At 30.5% G+C, this 23,493-nt stretch overlaps 2 protein-coding genes across 5 annotated transcripts; one reads left to right on the top strand and one right to left on the bottom strand.

Annotated features, from left to right (window-relative positions):
• Window positions 1–6,303: 6,303 nt before the first annotated feature.
• On the bottom strand, window positions 6,304–8,479 carry LOC108764594 (uncharacterized). Its single transcript, XM_018512901.1, has 5 exons — window positions 8,206–8,479; window positions 7,558–7,933; window positions 7,224–7,322; window positions 6,770–6,997; window positions 6,304–6,430 (listed from the first exon to the last, which is right to left on the bottom strand). The coding sequence occupies exons 2-4, from the start codon at window positions 7,807–7,809 to the stop codon at window positions 6,815–6,817; spliced, it is 534 nt and encodes a 177-aa protein (XP_018368403.1). The 5' UTR covers window positions 7,810–7,933; window positions 8,206–8,479; the 3' UTR covers window positions 6,304–6,430; window positions 6,770–6,814.
• A 3,770-nt stretch (window positions 8,480–12,249) lies between these two features.
• LOC108764572 (aromatic-L-amino-acid decarboxylase) lies at window positions 12,250–23,101 on the top strand. Of its 4 annotated transcripts, XR_001940288.1 has the most exons (13): window positions 12,270–12,326; window positions 14,298–14,300; window positions 17,017–17,110; window positions 17,501–17,621; window positions 17,816–17,929; window positions 18,294–18,413; window positions 18,534–18,663; window positions 20,975–21,123; window positions 21,397–21,508; window positions 21,603–21,811; window positions 21,961–22,161; window positions 22,467–22,780; window positions 23,084–23,101. XR_001940288.1 is itself a non-coding variant. In XM_018512855.1 (12 exons), the coding sequence occupies exons 3-12, from the start codon at window positions 17,031–17,033 to the stop codon at window positions 22,671–22,673; spliced, it is 1,443 nt and encodes a 480-aa protein (XP_018368357.1). In that variant the 5' UTR covers window positions 12,270–12,326; window positions 14,298–14,300; window positions 17,017–17,030; the 3' UTR covers window positions 22,674–22,861. The 4 variants fall into 4 exon arrangements, 3 of the variants coding, with proteins under 3 accessions (XP_018368359.1, XP_018368357.1, XP_018368360.1); XM_018512855.1 differs by lacking the exon at window positions 23,084–23,101 and having other exon boundaries at window positions 22,467–22,861; XM_018512858.1 differs by lacking the exons at window positions 14,298–14,300; window positions 23,084–23,101 and adding an exon at window positions 15,385–15,388 and having other exon boundaries at window positions 12,313–12,328; window positions 22,467–22,861.
• Window positions 23,102–23,493: the final 392 nt, after the last annotated feature.

The raw sequence follows: 23,493 nt of genomic DNA, 5'->3' as shown, positions 1-23,493 counted from the left end.
TTACCGTGTTATCGCGCGCGCGCAGTGTAATTATTATAATTACGATATAGCGGACATAATGTCTAAATATAAATACAAATATAAATATATATATATAAATATAAATACAAATATATATTATACATACAGACAGAGAACACGTACGAACATACAGACAACACAGAGAGATGAAATTCGCATTCGCTAAAATATGCTCACCGTTGATATATCTTGATATAGTTTTAATATTTATTTTACGTCATCTCTCAAAGGAGATCGGAGCGTGAAAAGTATAACAAGCACGAGATATACGAAGTACGTGTGCACGAGAAGTCGAGGGAAAAAAAGAAAAAGATGTAGCAGGATTCCATTCTAGTCATCCCGAATGGTTCGTCGATGCATCATTTCAACGTAGAATTTATTTATCTTTTCTTTTTCTGAACTGGGGAACTAACAGAGTTTATATAACAATTATATATGCATTAATAATGCAGAATCTCCGTTCAATATATATCAGAAATTTCTACGTTTTTAGTGAATCATTGAGAAATTCTTTTTGCTCAAAGAGCATCTGCAAAATATTCACGAACGAAAAAGTTAAACTTTAAAGAAGCTGCTCATCTTCATATTTTGATACATCATTAAATTGATATCATCAGGTTGATTTTTACCCTGGTAAAATATATTGCAATGTTTATGAAACAATGGGATTTAATAATGTATCAAAGTACGGAGATAACCCGTAAATGTAGCTCCTTTGAAGCAAATAGGAAGTCCTAAAAGTATCATTCAACTTTATGTTAAAAAGATTGTGTTAAAAAGCTCTAAAGAATTAGATGATAAAGTCGATATAATTCCTAAACTAGACAAACGTGAACTAATTGAATAAGGGAAATCAAGATATTTCATGTAGAAAAAATTATCATTAATCGCAATTAATTATCAAGGGGAATTAACTTAGAGATCTCATTTACGCGAAATGAAGTTCGACGAACTCTTCGATGCCTCTCGACATCTCATGCATATGCGATTATATCATCGCGCCTTTCGCGAGAGAAAACTTTCCACGCACCGAGCCCCGACTGAATCTGTAAAATTCTCAACGGGAATATTAATAGTCAATTTACTGATTAGAGGAAGAGAGAAAGGGAGGCCGAAGGGAGAAGGCGTTAGGAATACGTCGTAAGCACTTGTACGAATACTGTAATTAACATGTGTATGAGTGTGCCGGCGCGCGCAGTATTTGCGTCACTGCGCATCGCCGTATAATTGTCCTACCAATGATCGTGTTTGCGTATGGTTTTTCAACGAATTTGTGATATTAAGTTGCGTATATCTACAACAGTACACGTCCCCACGTACTATCGTCGTTCCTCAAAGACTGCGAGCACCGAGCGCGACGACCCGACAAAGCAAAAGTCTAGAAGATGCTTGAAGAATATTCACGAAAGATTGAAAGCGATATTTCTTAGGCATTTGTTTTACACGTTACACACATTTGTAATAATAGCTTTTTGTAGCGCAACATTGTGGCGACAATACTCATTACAACGCGACAGTTATCCAATAAAATGTCTCTCTTAAGCCATACTAAATTATCAAGCAGCTTACGGGAAGCTCACGGAATTTTGAACAGTAGAAATAAATTTTTTCGAATTACAACGAATGTCCGACGTAATTTGACCAACGCGTTATGGGACAGCAATAATCCTACCTCGAGCAATAAGTTCGGTAGCAATAGATGCACTTTTGTTCTGAGATCTTTAATTGTAGTTCATTTTGAATTTGACTACATGATGTGTTTATACTGTTTAATTTCGTATTTGATTTAATTGAACTATATTTGATTGAGAAGAATGTGTGATATAGAAAGAAAAAAGACGCATCTTTCTTCAAAATTAAAAAAAAAATTACTTAAGAATCTCTCTCAAGGAAATAGTTTATATTCAAGAAACAAAGTTTTATTTATATTTCATAGAAATTTGGTTGATTTTAAGGCTACATTTTGTGACCGTACAGATAAAATGAACTTTATTTTTTAAAAATCATGCTTTCTCGGTGCCCGCACGTCCAGTTCATCAAATCCTGTCGTTCATCCTAGGTCCCTTAGTTTCTCCAGACATTTCCATCATCGACTCTATCCCGTCAAGTAGATTCTAAGCAGAGACAGTATTTGAATGGGGTTATTGGAGGACGAAAGAATTATCGTTAAGTAACTGTATTGAGTAGCGCGCGAGCGCGTGTCGCGTGTGTGCAGTGGCAAAAAAATAACAGACAGGCAGCCTAATTATGCGAGTATATACGTCGATGGGGGTGCGATCGATCGTTTATTTATTTTAAGCATAAAAAATATCGTGTTTCTAATTTAGGTACAATTAAAATATTTATTTTTATTATTTTTAAGATAATGGTTCGATTAATTTGTTTACGGAAAAATTTTCCTATCGTTAAATATCACAAATTAAAAATTATGTGAAATTGAATTCAACTACTGTATACTTGAATTGACGTATTGATCAAGTTTGTACTCTTGTGATTATACAGACTTGATAAAAAAATCCGCGATCGCGTACATCGACGAAGCTCGAAGATTCTTCCATTCGCTCGACCCGTGCACCTCGATCGTTTTATGTAGAAGCTTTGAAAAGCGATACACATATATGCGTTTAAAACGTGTTGACTAGAAAATATATAACAGAAGCGAAACCTAAAGTTCTGAAGTTGAAAGACTGCAGAGATTGAAACCGATATCTTACACAAAGCTCCGAAAAGTATTTAAGATATCTAAAACAGATTTGGAAGATCAAAATTTCTTTTAAATATCTCGCGATCCTTTCAAAATTTCCTTACAACATTTTTTAAATAATCTGCTTGTGTATATTTTTAATAAACTTATACTCCGATAGACATAAAAATAATTTGTTCAAATTAATTTAACAAACTTAGACAAGATTACCATTTATAAAAACAAAATGTTTTTTTTTATAGTGACAATGTTAAAAATCTCATTATGTAATTACATCGGTTTCAATATTTGCATGAAATCTAAAACGTTGATGAGCAAATCGGAAAACAGTCCACGAAATCGCTCAAAACAAAAAAAATGCTCACGAATGATTTCATTTGCGGTTGACTGACTTTAATTGTACTTATATTAAAAAGATTTACGAAAAGATACGCGAATTACTCGAAGAATGTTCGAACAGACAAGCAATTTAAATGGAAAAAGGAACACACGACTGTTCGAACAAGAAAAATTAAAATAACGATACGTTCCTTAAATCCATTCCAATGCAATTTTCGCGATATTAATGTTATTAATATTAAAAAAATTTGGCTCAAAGTCATTCGTCGTCGTTAAATTAGATTAGGCTATATGCTTGCTTAGTTCGTGCGTGTAATTCCAAAAATTGGCGTTATAATCGAAGGCAAATACGTTCGAATGTTCCATTTGTAAAACGGGAATTTACCATCTAAGTACGTACTTACGGAATCTTTTAAAAAGATCTCATTTTACAGTACATTTTATCGCAACTGGAGATCGCTCTTCGATATATCTCCGGCAGAAGAAAAATATGCTCATCCCTCCCCTACATATCCCCAACTTTTTCTGAGCACTGCCTAATCGTGCACAAAGGTACACTTTATAAGCGGGGTACTACAGGGCCGAGCGCGAGCAAACTCGTACATAATTAACACAACCGAATTCTATTCATTTCAAATAAAGAGATAAAAGACAGAAAGAAAAAAGGATGAAGAGAGAAAACGACAAAGCTCACTTCACTTTGCGTCTTAAGAAAGACAATAAAGAACACCTCTCGTTTTCGACAAGCCAGCTTTTTTTTATTAGTACTGACTCTATAAACAATTAATTTTATTTATTGTAAAAGATTAGTGTTTTGATATTATTAAATATTACGTAGGTTATTAAATTAAAACTGTACAATTTATTAAAATTAAACATAAAGTGTGCAATATTAAAGTCTACTTTTCCTGCTCATTATATTAAGAAAATTTTTTCTGGATTTCTAGCGCACAAGAAAATACAGAATATATATTTGAAAACAATACTCTCAACATATAGAAGAAATCGATTAAAAATTATCTTATTAGAAAATATATTGCGATGTAAAAGAATAAAAAGAGTCAAGACGCGAATCTTAAAAAATTATCTACTTTCGCAATTTAGAAGAATTTAATATTTAAAAGAGGTGTTCTTTTTAATGTCGTGGATCAATATTCTTTCACAGCAAAATACAGTTAACGATCATAGAATAAGATGGATTTATTATAAAGACGACTTTATCTGTCGGTCGACGGAAAAAAAGATCACTGTAAGATATACATATTATTACATAATGTAACGCTGCCACTGAACACATCCCGTTAGTACAATTACCGTATATATAATAATAATAATATTAATAATCCGCAGTATACTGGGACACACCGTATTATTAATTGAATTGATATTTATTAACGATTATAATTATTATATTATTACCACTATATTATCTATACCATTTGTACTTTACACTTCAGTTCGAACGAAATAAATGCCTTCTTTTTCATAAAACCGTCGATTAGATGACAAAGGCGTATGTTTCATTTCTTAATTAAATTATATTGGATCCTTTACATCAATCATTTGTCAAAACACCAACACCAAAAAATGTTCACATTTTTTAAAAGTAATTATACACAGATTTAGAATCTGAAATAAGTCTAATTCCTTCTATATCACAAATTTTTTATTTTTTGCACATTTAAAATGTTATCTTCGGCGATTGTTCGCGCGATTCTTGCTACGGCTATTTCTACGATTGATGTAACGATATCTATCTTTCTTGTTTTTCTTAACTTCTGAAAACTCGCTCCGTATACGTTGCCAAAATTTAGTTCCCATATGTAACAGGAAATACATTACTCCATTATTCCTGAATTTTCGATTAAGTTACAATAAATAAAATTTATATCAGCTTCATTCAGTCATTCGTAAAATAAAGGATTCGTATTTTACTATCATTACAAAAACATCAGCAACAAGACGTAATGATTATAAACTCACGTTAGATCTTTGAAATCGACAGCTCTTGTAACGTGAAGAGTAATCAGAAAAATCATTATTGCTATTCCATTTGTGAGAATTGTCATGAATGATTTAATCGTACCAATTATTGAAAAAATTTCAGCTACATTTCCCAAGTTTAATCGACTCAGTATCTGCTCGCATTAGTTTTCGGTAAGTATTAAATGTCAACATAATTTTAATACATAATTATATAAATGTTTAATTTATTTTCCAGTAAATATAAATATTGATATAAAATAGTTAATGATTAGAATGATTTGAATATGCTATTATAATATTGAAATTAAAATAGATTAATTAATAAATTGTGTTGAGTTACGGGATAAATTTTCTTTGGCAGTGTGCTTAAGATGAATACGTCTATTGGCGTCCATATACATGCAATTGCAAATTCTAGGAAGAACGCAGTTGCTAAAAACTGCAATCAAAAATAAAGAGGAAGAAAGAGAAAAGATAGTAATATAGAAATACAAAAGAAAAAAGCTGCTAACTTTCAAATAAAAAAAAAATATTCAGCTATACACTAACCTCATATAAACACATAAAAATAGGTTTCGGTTCTCGGAAAGATTTTGGGAATAACGTGGAATTGACGATGATAATGTAGACACTTGTAGCAATTAAAAAAGAAGTAATTGGTGGACTTGATATCAGAGGATAACCAAATTCGTCTTCCAAAGCGTTAGCGAAACATGTTTGAAAAATTGATATTTTTAAACTGTTGAGCACTAATGCCCATATCGTACATGATAATCGTGTCATTTTTGATAGCAAGACTGAATAATCGCAATTTAGCCATTCAGATTTGATTTATAGATTATCGCCAATTATGAAAAAAGAGAAAAACCTTGATATTTACAATGAAGTTAGTTTAATAACATTTAATAATTTCTAGTTTATAAGATTAAATATGAACAGTTTCAAAATAATTTTATCAAAATTTAAGTTTGTGTTTAATAGATATATTTGTCCAAAAAAGCATCAATATAATGCAATAGAGTTACGAAATAATAAACTCATGAAACCATACTTTAAATTCGCAGTATAATTTGTCAATAAATTCCATTTCTTTACAAAGTTAAATTAATAAAATAACAGAATTTACATTTTTGTAAATATTTATATAATGCAACGCGGATGATTAACGCAATAATAACTTTATAAAATATTACAAGATATTTATTAATTTAGGACATATACAATAAAAATGTAACAGATTAGAAAAAATTATGATTTTGAAAATTTATTGTAAAAGGATTCATCTGACAGAATCTATAAAAGAATGACTGAGTCACTTCAGGATTGCTGAAGGTAACCTTTTTGCGTTTGGGATGTCCTGCATTCGCGAACTGTACACGTCTTGTAAAAAGCAAAAAAGGAATTATTATTAGATTATAATTAAGTTATATTGTTAGAATGTAATTGAAGATTATATTAATTCTGATTTTATGTAAAGACATTAAATTAAAATACTTCAACCTTTAACAAACATTTCAAAGTTTATAACTAATATTTAAAAAACAAAGATTATTTAAATAAAATAAAATGTTGTGTGATGAAGAATTACAATAAAATAAATTCATATCATAAATTAAAGATTTACATTTTGTTAAATTTAACAAAATTGAATTTGAAATTTCTCTTTATCAGGAACTGTATATATTTACAAGTTGATAAACTGCTTTGTAATTTTATTACATGTCGGACAATTTTGTGGGTAAGATTTGAAGTTTTCAGAATTCACTACTTGCTCCACGTATCCAGAAACGTGTCCAGTGATTCGGTGGCGTCTAGCATCCACACAAACGACAATAATGACATGCAAAATGCCATGTACGTGGCTGCATAGTCTCTAGCCATGTAATCCGCAAAGAAAGTTAACCAAGAATAGCTATCCAGACCCATAGTACTATTCAACCATACCAACTAAAATGAAACAAGAATATTTCAAAATTTAAAACTTCCATCCACCGAAAATTCCGTTTCTCGCGTGGCAAAAATTTCATATAATTTCATGAACAAAATTTATCAGTAATAATTTTTTATTTTTAAAAAAACCTGAGTTAAAAAATTAAGCAAAATAAAATGAATTAAAAATATAATGATAGCGTATTATATTTTTAATTAGTAAATGCTATATATATATACATACCCACTTACTAGATTCCTGAGTTAGACAGTAAATTGTATGCATCATTGGTATCCATACCATTTGAATTGCTAAATTCGTGCTCAATGCAGCTATTAACATCTACACAGTAAAATCAACTCCGAATCAGAAGTAATGTTAAATTTGATATTACCTTGCCCATACCAATTATAAAAAATTCTTAAAATAAAAAAATTTTTTATTCAATAATTATCTTAATTCGATAACTTTATGCATCTATATTATTTAGCCGAAAAGATATTGTATGAAAATATTATGTTAAAATCAGTTTCATATATATATAAAGAAATCTGTAAATGATGGCTCCAAAACTCACTTCGTAAATATATAATAGCTGGATTGGTGGTTCTTTAAGAGTTATAGGCCATAGTCTGTATTCTGCTAATAGGCACAAAACTGAGAACACAAATAGTACCGATGCGTATGATGGATCAAAAGGCAAAGTATTCTCCTCCTCAAAACACAGACCAATTATGCAGATTTGTCGCAAATGAGTATATAAGCCAGTTGCTACTACGGTAATCCAGTGAGGATCTATGAAATTCGCATAGTATTTCACAGTTTCCATCTTACGTTAACACACAACAATCTTTTTCAAGCCTTCTAAAAAAATTTCGTTTGTGTGCTCTTGGTGCGTGACGATTTTTTTTACTAAGATTTCACATCAAAATCGCAAGATTGATCAACTAAACCTAAAAGAAATACTTTTAAGAAAAATATATTTAAGTAATTAGAAAGCCTGTTTTAAAAAAAAACCAATTTCTACCCATTTTTATTTTAAAGTTTCTATATTTAATTAATTTGCTTATTGTAATCCAACATTATAAAATAAAGAAATATTCTAACATGCATTAATTAATATGAAATAAATGAACAAGATAAACGATATCATCACAGATTGTCTTTCAAGATATTAGATGTTATAGGTTGTCTCACATTACTGAATTATTTTATTACAACAAACCTCGCATCGTGATGAGAACAGTGTTGTAAAAAAACGATGACTTTACAAAGTTATGCAGTTTTTGATAAGATTAAATGCGGCGATTTTTGGTTAATATTTCATTTTTAACATCGGCGACACATGCATGAATATTTGATATATTTATCTTCGCAGATTTTTTCATCAACATTAAATGTCGATACAGAGTATTCTCGCTCGAACTGTTAATTTATCATTACACTATTATCTCAATGTCCACACATCGAATGCTTAGGTTATAAAATTATCCTGTTACGCTGCAAACATCAAGACGTTCATGCATCTGTTTCGCAGAAAATTTAATTTTTTACAAAAATTTTTTAATATTTTTAATTAAATTAAATAAATTTAACATTAATTATTAATTAAATTAATCATATTGATGGTTTAATAATTTCACCGTTGTGTTAGAAATTATTTTTGTTATTAGAACAAGAAATTAAATTTTTTAATTATCAAATTTATTAATATAAAGTTAATTCGTTTATCTAGTTCTTCGCAAGACTGATGATTAAAATTCAATATTTTGAACATTGAATATTATGCACATTATTTCTTTGGCCTAAATAAACTTTAATTTAGTATCTAAGATAAATATTAATCCTCATTAAAATCCTTATTAATAATTAATAGATAATAATTTATAATTTTTAAAAATATCAGATAAATAGCTTACAAATTTTTTAAATATGTTTTATCTTACTTAATAGTAAAACATAAATGCGATCAATATGAACTAAATTTTCTAATTATAATTTTTTTATAATCTTTCTTCTTTCAACGATATCAATGTTTTCAACTCGGAATTCAGTATATAAGAAGTCGACTTTATTATTCAACACCATTTGTTTTCTTAGCAACTGCTATCACTAAATGCAATGCATTATGTATGAAAGCGAGTACCATTGTTTCGGAAAGGATAAATCCAGCTATTAGATGAAAGTGGTAGCTATTGCGGAGAAAAACGACTACTTTTCATTAAAGTGATAGACCATAGAATAATAATAGCAGGATAAATATTGTTATACATATGATGTATCGAATGTACAAAAATGTCATCATGGAATTTTATATTTACTCTGTGACTACGTGCGTGCGTGCGTATATGTGTTATATTCGATATTACAATTTATGTTCACTTAATTTATGTAAAATATGAACAATCTCCAAAATGAGTGATAAACATATAAAATGACTTATCTATATGTGCTTTTTTAGCATTTTGTTAACGCTTTGTAAGCGCTGTGTGCTACTTGGGTAACTTTTGAAGTATGTAAATGGATTATTATATACTTACTCGGAAGAAATTAGCGATTTCTTCTTCAAATGAAGAATGAAGATGATCAGACGAAAATAAATCAATCGAGAGTTTGAAAAGAAAGGAGATGTGGACAAGAGTATTCCATTAACGCGGGCAACACGGAGTTCTGAATCACATCAAAGTACTTATCACGCAATTCAAAAGAAAAATTTCTTCTATAAATCATACCCGTAGCAAATCGTTTCGTATTTTATCTTCAAAAACATTAAAAATGGAAAAATGTAACGTGCAGATCCATAAATAAGTAGCAAAGTAGTCATATTACGATTCTGACAATAACTGAGGATTCAATGTTAAAGCTCGTCGTTTCCACAGACATGGAATGGTTGAATAACTTCGGACAGAGGTGGTACTCAACTAGGTAAAGAGCACCAGGAAATTGCTGTCTCTTCAACCTGCCCTCTCTTTTGTCCGCTCCTTATGCGGTTGACAATTTCGCTACGTAAACGCGGATAACAGTGATGACATTAGAAAGAGTGATGACATTATCATTAACATTGGAAAATGGAAGCTATTATTTCCTATGAAAAAAATTCTAAATCTGGATAAAATTTAATAACTAATTCTTTCTAAAATAATTTGTTTTAGAGACAATCTTTATCTATAAAGACAATCTTTGTCTATAAATTTTCCATTAAAAAAATACTCATTTACTTCTTTTTATTTATGTGATGGTACTATTTGGAAAAGTAGAATTATCCTATAGAAACATCAGCACGTAAAAACCAAGTTAATTTTTGAGAAATTGATCGCCCTGAAAGGAACTAACGTCTTTCTTCGTGCTATCTGCAACAAATTATACTTTCTTTAAGCAGCTCCTGACGTCAGAGATACAACTCCACGGAGAAGTTAAATCTCTGACGCGTACGAGAGTGGCCCAATATGACTCGCGACACATTCTTGGAAAGTCCTGGTGATTACTCCGAGTCAATCTAACGGGTAGTCATGACGACGGCACAATGCATTGGGGAAAAGTACGTATATCTGTTTCCGTTCGACTTCTTTCATCGTGTAAGGAGTACGGTAATAAAATAGAAGGAGAAAAAAGAGTGAAGGAGGCGGCGGTGGCATACGGCAGGTTAAAGAGGGAAGTCCGACCGAAGTCTTTCCGAGAGTCCTCGGAAAGTCGACTGCTCTCAATGCGACTTCATCTCTCTTTTCTGTTCTTTGAGTGGAGGGAAATAACTTTTCTCGAGCACACATTCCTACTTTCTTTGCGTTCTTATGCAGAGCCGTTTCAAGATTATTATCGACTCTATTCCTGCATACCAAGTGACTTAATATTTTCTGTTCAGGGGGATTTACCGCCCAATCCTACGATAAAATCTTAAATCACTGGGAAATTACACAAGCAGTAGTTCTCGTATATTATTCATGATGTTATCTCAATTTTAATTGCAATTCAATTGTATAAAAGGTTTCAATATTCATGTAAGTATATGTATCTACAAGACAATTTATAGGAAGAACGAGACAATTTAAGTGTAAAAAGTTTGCTAATTATTTTTTTCTATTTTATTGACTTTTTAGGCGTAAATTTGGAACTTTTAAGATGACATTTTAGCAGCATATTAAAAGAACAGTCCACAAAAAAATGTCTTTTCTTCGATCAAAATAATTTTCGTACCAACAAGAAATAACGAAGTAAAGGAAACCGTAAATAGAATTCGAGCGTAGAATTTTTTTTATTTTTAATTTTTATGAGTAACCTTCTACCACATTGTTGTGAAAGAACAGCTATTTTTGTTTCCAAGATTCCTATCTAGATCACAATCAGGTTGCCTAAGATCTCGTGTCAGCAACGCCAGCGAGCATTAAGCAACAGGAAGTGATTGAAAACTAGGATCACGCTTATCTGAAATGATTCGATTTACCGTCTGAATGCTTCCTTGATTTTGCACTTGTAATGAAATTACAAATGATGTCGCTTTAACGGCAGCGCTCTAATTTTGCCTTCCAGCTGCTCCTACGCCTCTCAATTTCGCGATATCGTCTCCTTAACGTAATGATACCGTTGCCTTGAAAGACGTTAATTAAGAACTATAAAATACGTTTCAACAACAGCTCACTGAAGCAATAAATTAATACATCAAGTAAAATGACGATGATTAAGTTTTAATTAGGTTCTGGAACATATTGTAGTAAAGATAATTATAGACAAATTGTTAACGCTATAGGTAATTTTTAGTAATGATTCCATTAGTTTAACATGTTCCTTTTGTAATTAAATAATACAATAACACATTCTTCGCGTGAAGTTAAATAAAGTCCGAAATTGTAAAACTGAAGGTTTAAAACAGATTTCTATTATATTTAGAAAAACTTATCTTTGTTTTTATTATTACACACGGTCAACTTATTTACCAGAGCGTCAAACAGATAATCGCACAAATAGGCAAGTAAAATTAAATCGCACTTCCTGTCGTAGCCAGAGTAAAAATTAACGCGTCGACCACCTACGCACCGCTAACCGAGTGACCAGCTGTTATCGATTGCGTATCCGTTATCGATCCTTGACAATTCGCGACGGGACGAGGCAAGCGAATCTCGACATGCGACATGATCGTGATTGGTCGAACAGTTCCTCTGGTGAACGACGAAGAGGTGGGGAGTTGCATAAAGCGCGGTACAAACGCGGATGGAGCGGCAATTCGTCGTGGAACATCAGTCGTGCGCACTCCACTAGCTCGCGGTATCATCTCGGGCACGTGGATATCGTCGCTGTCAAGAAGGGTTGCTCAGTAAATCACCAGATTATCGAGGTTCGCGAGTTACTTTAAACGTGAGTCGAATATCAATTCAATTTCATCTAGAAACAAAATACATTTCTGTTTTTCTGAAGTATTCTATAGATGTATATATTTATATTAATGCTCATAAAATCAACGATAGAATATAAAATTCTAAATTGTTATATGCACTGTAAGTACATACACTGAGAAAAAATATAGTCAATTTTAATAAATATTTAGTTCAATATATACTGCCAACTAAACATTTACTTACGGCAAATAAATATTTGTTTAGTAAAAAAATTATTGTTAAATTAAATTAACATTTCTTGTATTAAATAAATATATCTTTGTATTTAATAAATATTTAGTTGGCAGTATATTCAACTAAAAATATTTATTAAAATTGACTATATTTTTTTTCAGTGTACATTTATAGTATTTTAGATAATCTTTAGAAGCTGACGAAAAAAAAATTTTATTAAATAAATCTGCTATATCATATTTTCAAAGGTGATTTTTACGATAATGTACTTGAGTCATAAAACGCAGTAATTTATAACAACTCACGGACCGTTTAATCATAATCTATGATTAGCCAGTTTGTAATTTTTATCTCAAAAAAATATACTGTTCGAAACAACAAATGACAAATACTTTTATAACTTATTTTATCAAGAATCTTCTTGCTGTGATATTTTAATTCGCAAATTTTGCGACACATTAGTATGAAAAAATTTTTATTTATTTGTAAAGTTAAAATTTAAAAAAAAAACATCGTACTTGAATAAGCGTGAAAATATTCTACAATTATTCTTCAATTATATGATAGAACGTAATGCGTAACTGCATTAAAATGTGTGATAAAAATAATAAACGTTTTAAATGTATAACAAAATTATTTATAAAAAATTTCTTTACATAATAAATTCATGTTCAATATAAGTACATATTTTAATGTGTTTGATAAAAGGCTGAGTATAATAATTTCGAAACCAAGATTGTTTAAGCTCTTGAAGGTCCTATAATTGATGTCAAGGAGTGAACTTTAATAGCACTTGTTGGTCTCTAAACGCGCACAAAGTGTCCAAAATCAATTATTAAACTTAGTTTATAGCTTTTGTCCCAACATAGTCTGATCGAAAAGCTAGTTAAACGCATTAACGTTAAATTAATCACATTCTTCAAAAATGATAATTAAGGAACAGATCGAATAGTATTTTGAGATTATCTAATATTTGCGAGAACTATTTTTAATATATTGACGTGTTATAAATAGGAATTGCCGTCTGAATAATTGTACGAATAAGAGTAACGTTTATAGCGGGTACTATATTTGAGATCCGCATAAATTTAACGCGAGTATTTCGATTGGTTTCATTCAGTGTATTTGAATACAAATTTATATATTTTTTTTTACGAGATTTTCTTTATTCGCTTTAATATTAGTGTCTTTTTTATAAGAAAGCCCATCAATCGAAAGATCAACAATAGTTAAGCTGTATATATTAATAGGGTAACTCCGGTATATACGCCGCGCTGGGATTTACGCCGCGGAAGTCAGAAAAAATAGAAGGAGTAAGGGTAATTTTCTCGCAACTACTCTGTTGCATGTCTTTATGTTATATTAGTATTGAGTTATAATTTCAGCTTCTTACTGTTAATATTAATGAAATTATTGTGAGTTGAATCGATTTGTCACTGTGTATGTAACAAGTAGCATCATCATAAATTATAATCTACATAAAATGATTACTGTAAGGCGTGTAAAAGACCTAGTGGTTATTTCGTGATACATACGTGTAGAGGAATAGTAAAGCATGTTGCATATATAGAGAGCAAAATACAAGTGCTTTGCTTTCGTATTCTTTGTTTAGTTTGTTGAAACCCTTGCATTTTTGCCATATACCCCACCCATTATCTACATATATATAGCAAAAATGCAAGATTTCAAAAAGTTTATTTTTTAATACGAAAACTAAATATTTCGGATTTCTAATATTTTTTTCATAGTAGTGTAGACAGTACAAAGTTTTTACTGATATAGTTCGTTTATTTTAAACATAGTAAATAATACTTAATAAATTAAGTTTTTGATAGATGCGGCGTATATACCGGAGTTACCCTAATAAAATAATTTACTATCTTTCTTTTATCAGAATTTATTATTAATATTATAAATACAATTTGATATCGTATAATTATCAATTCTATTACGATATAATGTCGAATGTGAGGGATAAAAGTAATATAAAAAAAGCTATAATATAGCAATCTTATTCAATAATTAATTACTAAACAAATTAAATAATATATTAAATACTTTATTTAAAAAATGAGTGTTGCTTAAAAGGTGGTGTCCAGTTTGACATTTAGCTTAAACTATCTCTGGAATTTAAAGAAACAGATTGGTCATGATTATGATACCTACATATTTCAAAAAATACAGCACACAAACATTTTTGCATTAAATCTTGAATTTCTAAATAAATTACGACGCGAGATATACAAGTTAATGAATACAAACAAATATATTTTATAAATAAAATATGATACGATCGAGTTACAACGTGTTATTGTCTCGTGCGTAGAATTATCTTGCAAGAATTATTCTATCTAGCAAAACGTTGCACCAGCTCAAATAAACAGATCGTAATGGCTTTATGATAACCCGATCAGAAAACAGCTCGATGATTCGTAATTATCTTTAATTACTGACGCGAAAAGCGCGTGCAGTTTCCTTTCGAGAAATATTCGCTGATATCAGAGCAAGTGGGGATTCCCTGACCACCGCGGGAGTTTCCTTTATCGCGTGAGAACCGAGTCTCTACATTTCATCTTTTTATCCTGCTTTTTCTCATGTGCCTCCAAGATGTTTCAAAGTATTTAATTATTATTCTCTAGAATATTTAATTATTATTCTCAAGTATTCTCGTAACAAATGCAACAATATTATTCGTACATTAATTTCATATATCTTACAGTTTTTAACAATATTAATATTACGAACAAGTTCTTGATTAACGAGTTTAATTTTATTAATTTGGAGTAAAAATTATTTTAATTTCATATGAATGTAAATAAATTTTCTAATTATTCATAGATTTCTGTAGTTCAAATATCTTCTTTACAGTAATGATATTCTTTAACAAGTACTTTAATGAAAAAAAAAAAAAAAAAAAAGAATAGTAGTACATTGACTCCTACTTTTCATTTCATTACTAAAATACTTATTAGCAGGAATATAAAAGAAACGATTCAACATTTTGAAACGAAAATAATATTATTCTGTGTGATAAATTTGCATAGATATCTTATTGACTACATGCAAATTTGCACTAACATCGCTCAAGAATTGATTATTAAAATTTAATTTCCATCTTTTCCGTTGCAATATTTCGCGAGTACGTCACAATGAGTAGGTAAAAAACCGTAGCAGACAAAATCGCGCTTTGACGCGATAGACAGGCGGCGGCAAACAGCAATTCGAATAAAACCAGCTCCATGAAAATGAGTCATGGTCATTACGGCGAGTTCACTCTTACTTCTCTACGCGAAGGCGATTTTACTGATCGTCACGACCGTTCTTGCGATCTCGCTGTCCTTCTCTTTCCACTCTCGATTTCGCGGACACTCTAACTGGTAACATAGACACATATGCATCTCCCTCACTTCCCGGCTATAGAGTTTCTCAAGACCTACGTCATTAGCTTTAAATCACCAGTTTTCGATACGCAGACTTATTAAACATTTCGCTTAAAAGGCCAAACGTATTTATGTGTTATACCCATTTTTGCCATAATTTTTCTTGGAAAACAAGTAAAATGTATTTTGACGCAATTAGTAATGCTATATCTTTTTTAAAAGTTCTACGATAAATTTAAGTAATCAACTTCTTTATTGAACATTTACGGTTATGACCTTATGTATATAAAGCAACGAAAAAAGAAGCTATACAGACCTAATTCTCTCCTAAAATAGTGAGTTAAATTGATCTGACATGATCCTTATAGTACTATTCTTGTTAATTTCAATTTTATCTATTTGCCAAATTTTTAAAGACAGAAAAGTGTTTTAGTAAACCAGTCGACCAGTGTGTGTGTAATTAAAATTATTAATTGAATTGCTAATCACATACAAAGAAACATACTGTATTTAACGAAAGAAACTATGTTAAAAAATATTATCATCGTTATATTAATGACAACATTAATATTTTTTATCTCACATTTGACAGATATAAATTATTATAAAGTAATAAATTGTTAAGATAATTTTGACCCTGTTCCATTTACTAAGATAGTATGATGTGCAGCGCATGTGCTTATGCAACTTCTTGATAGTATCATCCTAATGCAATTTTCGCGCTTTAACTCCTCGTCATAGTGTCACTTTCTCTTTTTATCGGAAATCGTTGTTTTTCTTAACATATCCTTGAAGCAAAACAACTGCTTCACGTGCTTTCTATAAATTGTCACGGTCATCTTGATAGAGCAAGATACTCATTTGCATCTGTTCTTGTCGCGTAACATGCGGAAACAATCGCTATAATTTTCTAGACGCTCCCCGATAAACGTTCAATCTTTAAAAAAAAAAATGGAAACCTTCATACATTGATTCAAAGCGCTCGTGCATCTGATATACAAAGGATACTAGAGAACCACACCTACTCCATTTGTTAATGCATAACAGCAAATAGATTGTTACATCTCCGTTATTAATCTCATCTTAATATTACAGGTAGAAGACTAATTATGGATCCCGATAGCTTCAAGGATTACGCCAAGGAAATGGCGGAATACATTACAAATTATTTGGAAAATATTAGAGACAGGTAAGTGATAACACGCTGCGTAATTAAGAAATCGCTTAATGATGAATCTAGATTAAATAATGATCTACTTATACGAAAAAAAAATGATTTTGCTGAAGTACCTAAAAATGTTGTTAGATACGGATCTGAAAATAATTTTGTCAAATCATCAAAATAATTATGTAGCACGCTCAAACTGATTGCTAAAATAATCAAACTTTTTGTGGCATTGCTCGATTAGCATGCTTAAGATTTCTATGTAATTATTGACGGTCCAACAAAATTATTTTCAAATCTATTTAGCTAAATATTTATGTATCTATTTCAGCAAAGTCGTTCTTTCTATATATTATTTTGTATTTTTTATGTAAATATGTATATCTCATATATGGAAATTTCATAAATTTCCAGGAAGGTATTGCCTACGGTGGAACCGGGATACATGAAACCCCTCTTGCCATCCGAAGCACCACAAACTCCTGAACAATGGCAGGATATAATGGCCGATGTTGAAAGAATAATAATGCCAGGAGTAAGTGATTTTTAAATGTCACTATCATAAATCAACGATACATTAAGACAATTACAATAACGACTAACTCGCATACATATCGCAAAACGAAATGTAACGATACTAAAATTTAAAAAATAGAGTATCTCATTATCGATACTCTCGATTTTCTATACACTAGTAATTTAGAATTAAATTAAGATAAAATTATTTAGGTTACTCATTGGCACAGTCCAAAATTCCACGCATACTTTCCTACTGCGCAATCGTATCCTTCGATTCTGGCCGATATGTTAAGCGGAGCTATTGCATGCATTGGATTCACATGGGCAAGTATAAAAAATATACAGTTGAAAAATGCGATTGCCTTATTCATCTCGAATAATTGTTATAAGCTTCACGTGTTCATGCTTTGATGACATTGTGTCACGCACATTTAATGTTCGTTGCACACAATAAGATTCTTATTTATATCTCTTTTAAAAATAAATTTGTTTCTTGTAATAGATAGAAAAAAGTGAAAGCAATATTAACTAATAAAAATAAAATTTCCTTTTGAAATACAATATGTTATTATTTTCGCGAAAAATTGAAAATAATGTAAAGCAAAGAAACATATGAACGCAAAAATTAGACAATTGAAGATACATTATTCTTTCAGTAATTTTTTATTTCAAATATTCCGAATTCTAGATCGCGAGTCCGGCTTGTACAGAATTAGAAGTAATCGTACTGGATTGGCTAGGAAAAATGCTAAACTTGCCGAAAGAATTTCTTGCCTGTAGCGGTGGGAAAGGCGGTGGCGTCATTCAGGTACATGACATTTCAGAAATAGCGTTACATTTATAAAAGATATCTCGATAGTCTAAAGGATAGTCATTTCTGACTGACATTCCTGAAGACAAGGAAGCTATCTACAATTTTCATCTATAGGGCACTGCTAGCGAAGCCACTTTGGTAGCGTTACTAGGAGCGAAGGCCAAAAAAATACAGCAAGTTAAAGAGCAGCATCCTGATTGGACGGAAAACGAGATCATCAGCAAACTAGTCGCATACTGTTCTTGTGAGTATATTGCAATATTGCTACAGAAATTGTCACTGATACAAATTTATAAGCGATCAAAACAAAGACGCACAATTATTTACTCGAATTTTCAGTCAAAAACAAATTTATACGCTATATTTAGAGTAGCATAAATTGTTCATCGATCAATTCTTGTCTAACTTTATCGAGCAAATAAGCAGCACAATGAGCGTCAAGTGTGACACGTATAGTTCAATGACTTTAAATAAACACTTGAACTATGACATATATCTCGATGAGTATTAAATACATGAACCATGACAGTCGCAGTTGAGCTTTATATATAGAAAAAAATATAAAAATAGTATTTTGAAAATTTAAAAAAAAATGTTGTTATAATAATCAATGTATAATACGTATTTGTTACATTCTCTAATAAAGTATTGAATTTTATATTAAATGCTGTTGTTTAAACATCTTGTAATAATTAAAATTTTTTTTCAAATAATGCTGTTATCCATCTCATATAATACTTTTCGTTTGTCATAATAATACGTATGTTAAAAAACTAATAATAAATTATTAATATCTCATAATATACGTATTATACATTTAAACGATCATCGTAAAATATTTTTAAGATTTAAAAAATATTATTTTTTTATTTTAATTGTGTCTCCATTTCTATACAATTTTTTTCAATATTATACAATCGCAAAAGTGTTAGAATTATGACAATGTATCACTGATCGGAGAGGGCAATTTTTTATTCGCATTTATTGCATTACCTCGGGGCGTATAGATATAATGCTGAAAAGTGTCCGGTCGCTTTCAGTGACCAGGCAATCACTGCAAAGGCATGTGAATAGAGGGGTTGAGAGGGATGGAGTGATAGGGTGAGTATGGGGTTCACGGCACTTCATCAAGCAGCACTTTGTCGTCATGGCAACTCGTAATAACCGCTCCAGTTATATTTCAGACCAAACTTTCTCTGCTATTCTCAGCGCCCATAATAATTTCGTCGTACTTTATTCGAAATGGAAAAAAAAGAAAAATTTTCTAGAATTCTTCTCCGATACGACGAATAATGCGGCCACAATTTTTTTCCGATTAGAAATATCGAACGGAATAATATCATCAACGCCGCTATTGTTCTATAAAAGAATGGAAATTTTTTTTACTCTTTTTTGGGTAATTACCGCGACTGAAGATGAGGTCGATAATTTTCAATATCCATAAAGGAGATTACGAATATTGTTGAAAAACGATATGTTAAACAAAATTAACATGTTTGTCAAAATTAATAGAATTTATATATCCATTTATGTAGCATATATCTTACAGTTTTGCAAGTTATTATAATTTTAAATAAATGTTCAATATCAAGACATTATATAAATTATAGATAATAATATATAGACGAATGTATGTTATAATCTGTAAATAATTTTATTTTGAAATATATTATCGTGGTCGTGCGCGCGCGAACCAGGATTTGCATCTTCCATTCCGTACGAGCGTTTTAAGCCTTTAGATCACCGAGGCCTTAGTGATATTCTTCGCAATAACTAGTATATGTAATAACGTCTTATTTCAGGCGATGTAAATAAACAATATTAAACTAAGAATCTCATAGGACGTATACATGCATGTGAATACACAAAAGGCATTTATTTCGGTTGTGTTCACATGTATGATCCTATACGAGTCTTAGTTCAATATTGTTTGTTTATGTTGCCCGAAATAAGATGTTGTTCCTACATATGCCAGTTATTGCGAAGAATATTACTAAGACCTCATTGGTCTAAAAGCTTAGAACGGAATATAAGAAATTCCTGGTCGAGGTAACATTTTTCGCAATAAATTCATTCATAGATTTGTCATTCAGCATTATTAAGATTATTTTAAGATGCTTACCAGCATCGAATTGTTAAATTGCTAGCTTATGATATTATTGCAGTAGTTCAGTGAAGTTTGCGTTTCAAGACCAAAAAGTCATTTCGACGCGCAATTTAAAAAAGTAGATGTAAGATTTAAATTCGCATAGAATTATATATACAATTACTTAAGATCCAACTAGATTGTTAAAAGGCATTTATCTCCTACTGATTGTATAAACTCATATGTATAAACATTATGAGATTCTTAATTCAAATAATTATAATTTTATATAAGTATAAGTTATAATTTTAAATAAATCTTCAATATCGGAGGGGACACATTATATAAATTACAGATAATAACGTAATAATATAGAAGAATATGTCAAAACAATATTGCAGATTTTTTAAAAAGCAAATAATTATAAGTAAATCGCAAAATACGTGATGAAATATTGTATTTTTTCCAGGTCAAGCACATAGTTCGGTTGAACGCGCTGGACTTCTCGGTGGAGTAAAGTTCAGACAATTGGAAGTCGATGAAAAATATAAGCTGCGCGGCGACACATTTGCCGAAGCAATCAGGAAGGATAGAGAGCAAGGATTCATACCATTTTATGTAAGCTCAATTTATTCGATGTTCCTCTGTCGATCCAATATTTCATTACTTTATCTTTTATTTCTTTAAAGAAGATAAAATCGTAGATAAAATTCAGCATACAATATCAATATGTGAGATAATATAATATGTATATTTGTTATATCAAAAAAAAAAATTGTTAATGTATTTAATACAATAATTCTAAATAATTAACGTAAAGTGTAACATAACAAAAAAGAAATTAATATTGATTTTAGTACTTAAAGATTCTAAATTAATCTTTTTTGATAGGCTGTCGCTACTTTGGGTACTACTGTTAATTGCGCCTTTGATCGTCTCGATGAAATGGGCATTGTAGCAAATCGTGAAGGCATTTGGTTGCATGTGGACGCCGCTTATGCAGGTATAAATTAATTCTCTCATTTTACAAAAATAATGATAGATTCTTCAAACAGTAATTCATAAAACAGAGCTAAAACAAATCCATTTGTTTATAGGATCTTCTTTTATTTGCCCGGAATTTAGATATTTAATGAAAGGTATCGAATTGGCAGATTCATTCAATTTCAATCCGCATAAATGGATGTTGGTTAATTTCGATTGCTCTGCCATGTGGCTTAAGGATCCGACATACGTCATAAACGCCTTCAACGTTGATCCTTTGTACCTGAAGCACGATATGCAAGGTTCAGCACCGGATTATAGGGTAATTATATAATATTAAAAGTCTATTGAGCCTTTTAAAAGTCTATGAAGTTAATATCATCGGATACATTTACATTATGTAATTAATGAAATTAATTTAAAAATAATTTATAAACGATGACGTTAATCGATATGAGTGTACTTTTACAGCATTGGCAGATTCCACTTGGACGCAGATTCCGATCTCTAAAACTGTGGTTTGTATTGAGACTCTATGGAGTCGAGAACCTTCAAAAGTTTATCAGGTCGCACGTCGCTCAAGCACATGAATTCGAAGCATTAGTTCTTTCCGATCCTCGCTTCGAAATCGTGGGCGAAGTTCTGATGGGACTGGTTTGTTTCCGATTGAAGGTAAGTCGATTATTTTTAAAAGTATATTTACAAAAGATTTAGAATCTCTAAGTACTTTTTTACTTATATTTAAAAATAATGATAAATATTCATTTTCACTAATGTAGATTAATTTTAATCTCGGTTTAAGTTACTCATTGCCTTCTTTTATCTTTCTAATTCTTAGAACTAGAAAAAGATAAAAATCAAGATTAAAATAAATCTGTTAGTAGAAGCGAGCATCGATTAATGACTCAAAAATATCATCTGCATCAATAAAAAAAAAAGTATGGAAATAGAAAAACTAATTCCATAATGATTTACAGGGATCCAACGAACTCAATGAAGCCTTATTAAAGAGAATCAATGGTGCAGGAAATATCCATCTCGTCCCGTCGAAAATAAAGGATACGTATTTCCTGCGACTCGCCGTCTGTTCTCGATTTAGCGAAAGCAAAGATATACAGTATTCCTGGAAAGAGATCAAGCTGAGAGCTAACGAAATCCTCGAAGAACAATCGCTTTCAAAGTGATGGCGCGCTCAGATAGCTCGCGGTTGCAGATCGTTGGCGCCTGCCACATGCAACCAATCCTAATTACAAGTATTTCCTAAACCCAGCGGCTCTTAAGGACCAAATAGGTATAATAAAACGGCGAATGATTGAGCGATCGGACAGTTATACAATGCATAAGTTAATCTCGAAGTTAATCTATATTAGTGAAAATAAATATTTATTATTATTTTTAAATTATGATTTTTGCAAAAGTTTTTATATTACGAGTGTTTATATAATATTTCAAGAATGCAGGATTTATTCGCTGGCTAATGTATTCTAATTTAGTAGCCATTGTAGCCTAATAATTAATCAGATATTCATTAAAAATTAACAAATTGCACAACGAATAATAGTCACTGGTAAAATTTTACTAAGCTCAACGGCAGAATCAAAGAATTTAAATGCCGTATAATTTGGAACGTAAACATCGAATATAGGTATGTATAATATTTCGAAACTTTGATTCAGCAATACAATTCGTTATTTAAATAAAGTATTATATCATATATGCTTATACAAGTTAATAATTTTATAAAATAAAGAAAACTGTTAATTTTAATAATAGTAATCTCTCAACAAAAAATATTCTTCACAAATTTTATTTTATTTTTTATTTCTATATATATATATATGTATTCATGTTTATTTCATTAAGCAACGAATGTAAATAGTTTACATGTTACAGATATACATATAATTGTGGAATCATATATTTTATTAAAGTTGCATTCCACTTAGCATTCAACGTTAAAATGAAAATGTCAACTTCAACTGAATATTTGTTACTGTTATTTAT

Source organism: Trachymyrmex cornetzi, unplaced genomic scaffold (genome assembly GCF_001594075.2).
Source record: "Trachymyrmex cornetzi isolate Tcor2-1 unplaced genomic scaffold, Tcor1.1 scaffold44, whole genome shotgun sequence".
Classification (NCBI taxonomy): domain Eukaryota; kingdom Metazoa; phylum Arthropoda; class Insecta; order Hymenoptera; family Formicidae; genus Trachymyrmex; species Trachymyrmex cornetzi.
The sequence above is the reverse complement of the archived record's forward strand: the minus strand, read 5'-3'. Positions and strand labels throughout refer to the sequence as shown.

Coding starts and splice junctions, on each gene's coding strand:
- LOC108764594 (XM_018512901.1), bottom strand. CDS start 7,809: ATGGAAACTGTGAAATACTATGCGAATTTCATAGATCCTCACTGGATT. Junction 7,323..7,557: donor AGCTATTATATATTTACGAA/GTGAGTTTTGGA, acceptor TTTACTGTGTAG/ATGTTAATAGCTGCATTGAG. Junction 6,998..7,223: donor CTCAGGAATCTAGTAAGTGG/GTATGTATATAT, acceptor GTTTCATTTTAG/TTGGTATGGTTGAATAGTAC.
- LOC108764572 (XM_018512857.1), top strand. CDS start 17,031: ATGGATCCCGATAGCTTCAAGGATTACGCCAAGGAAATGGCGGAATAC. Junction 17,111..17,500: donor TTGGAAAATATTAGAGACAG/GTAAGTGATAAC, acceptor ATAAATTTCCAG/GAAGGTATTGCCTACGGTGG. Junction 22,162..22,466: donor TGGTTTGTTTCCGATTGAAG/GTAAGTCGATTA, acceptor AATGATTTACAG/GGATCCAACGAACTCAATGA.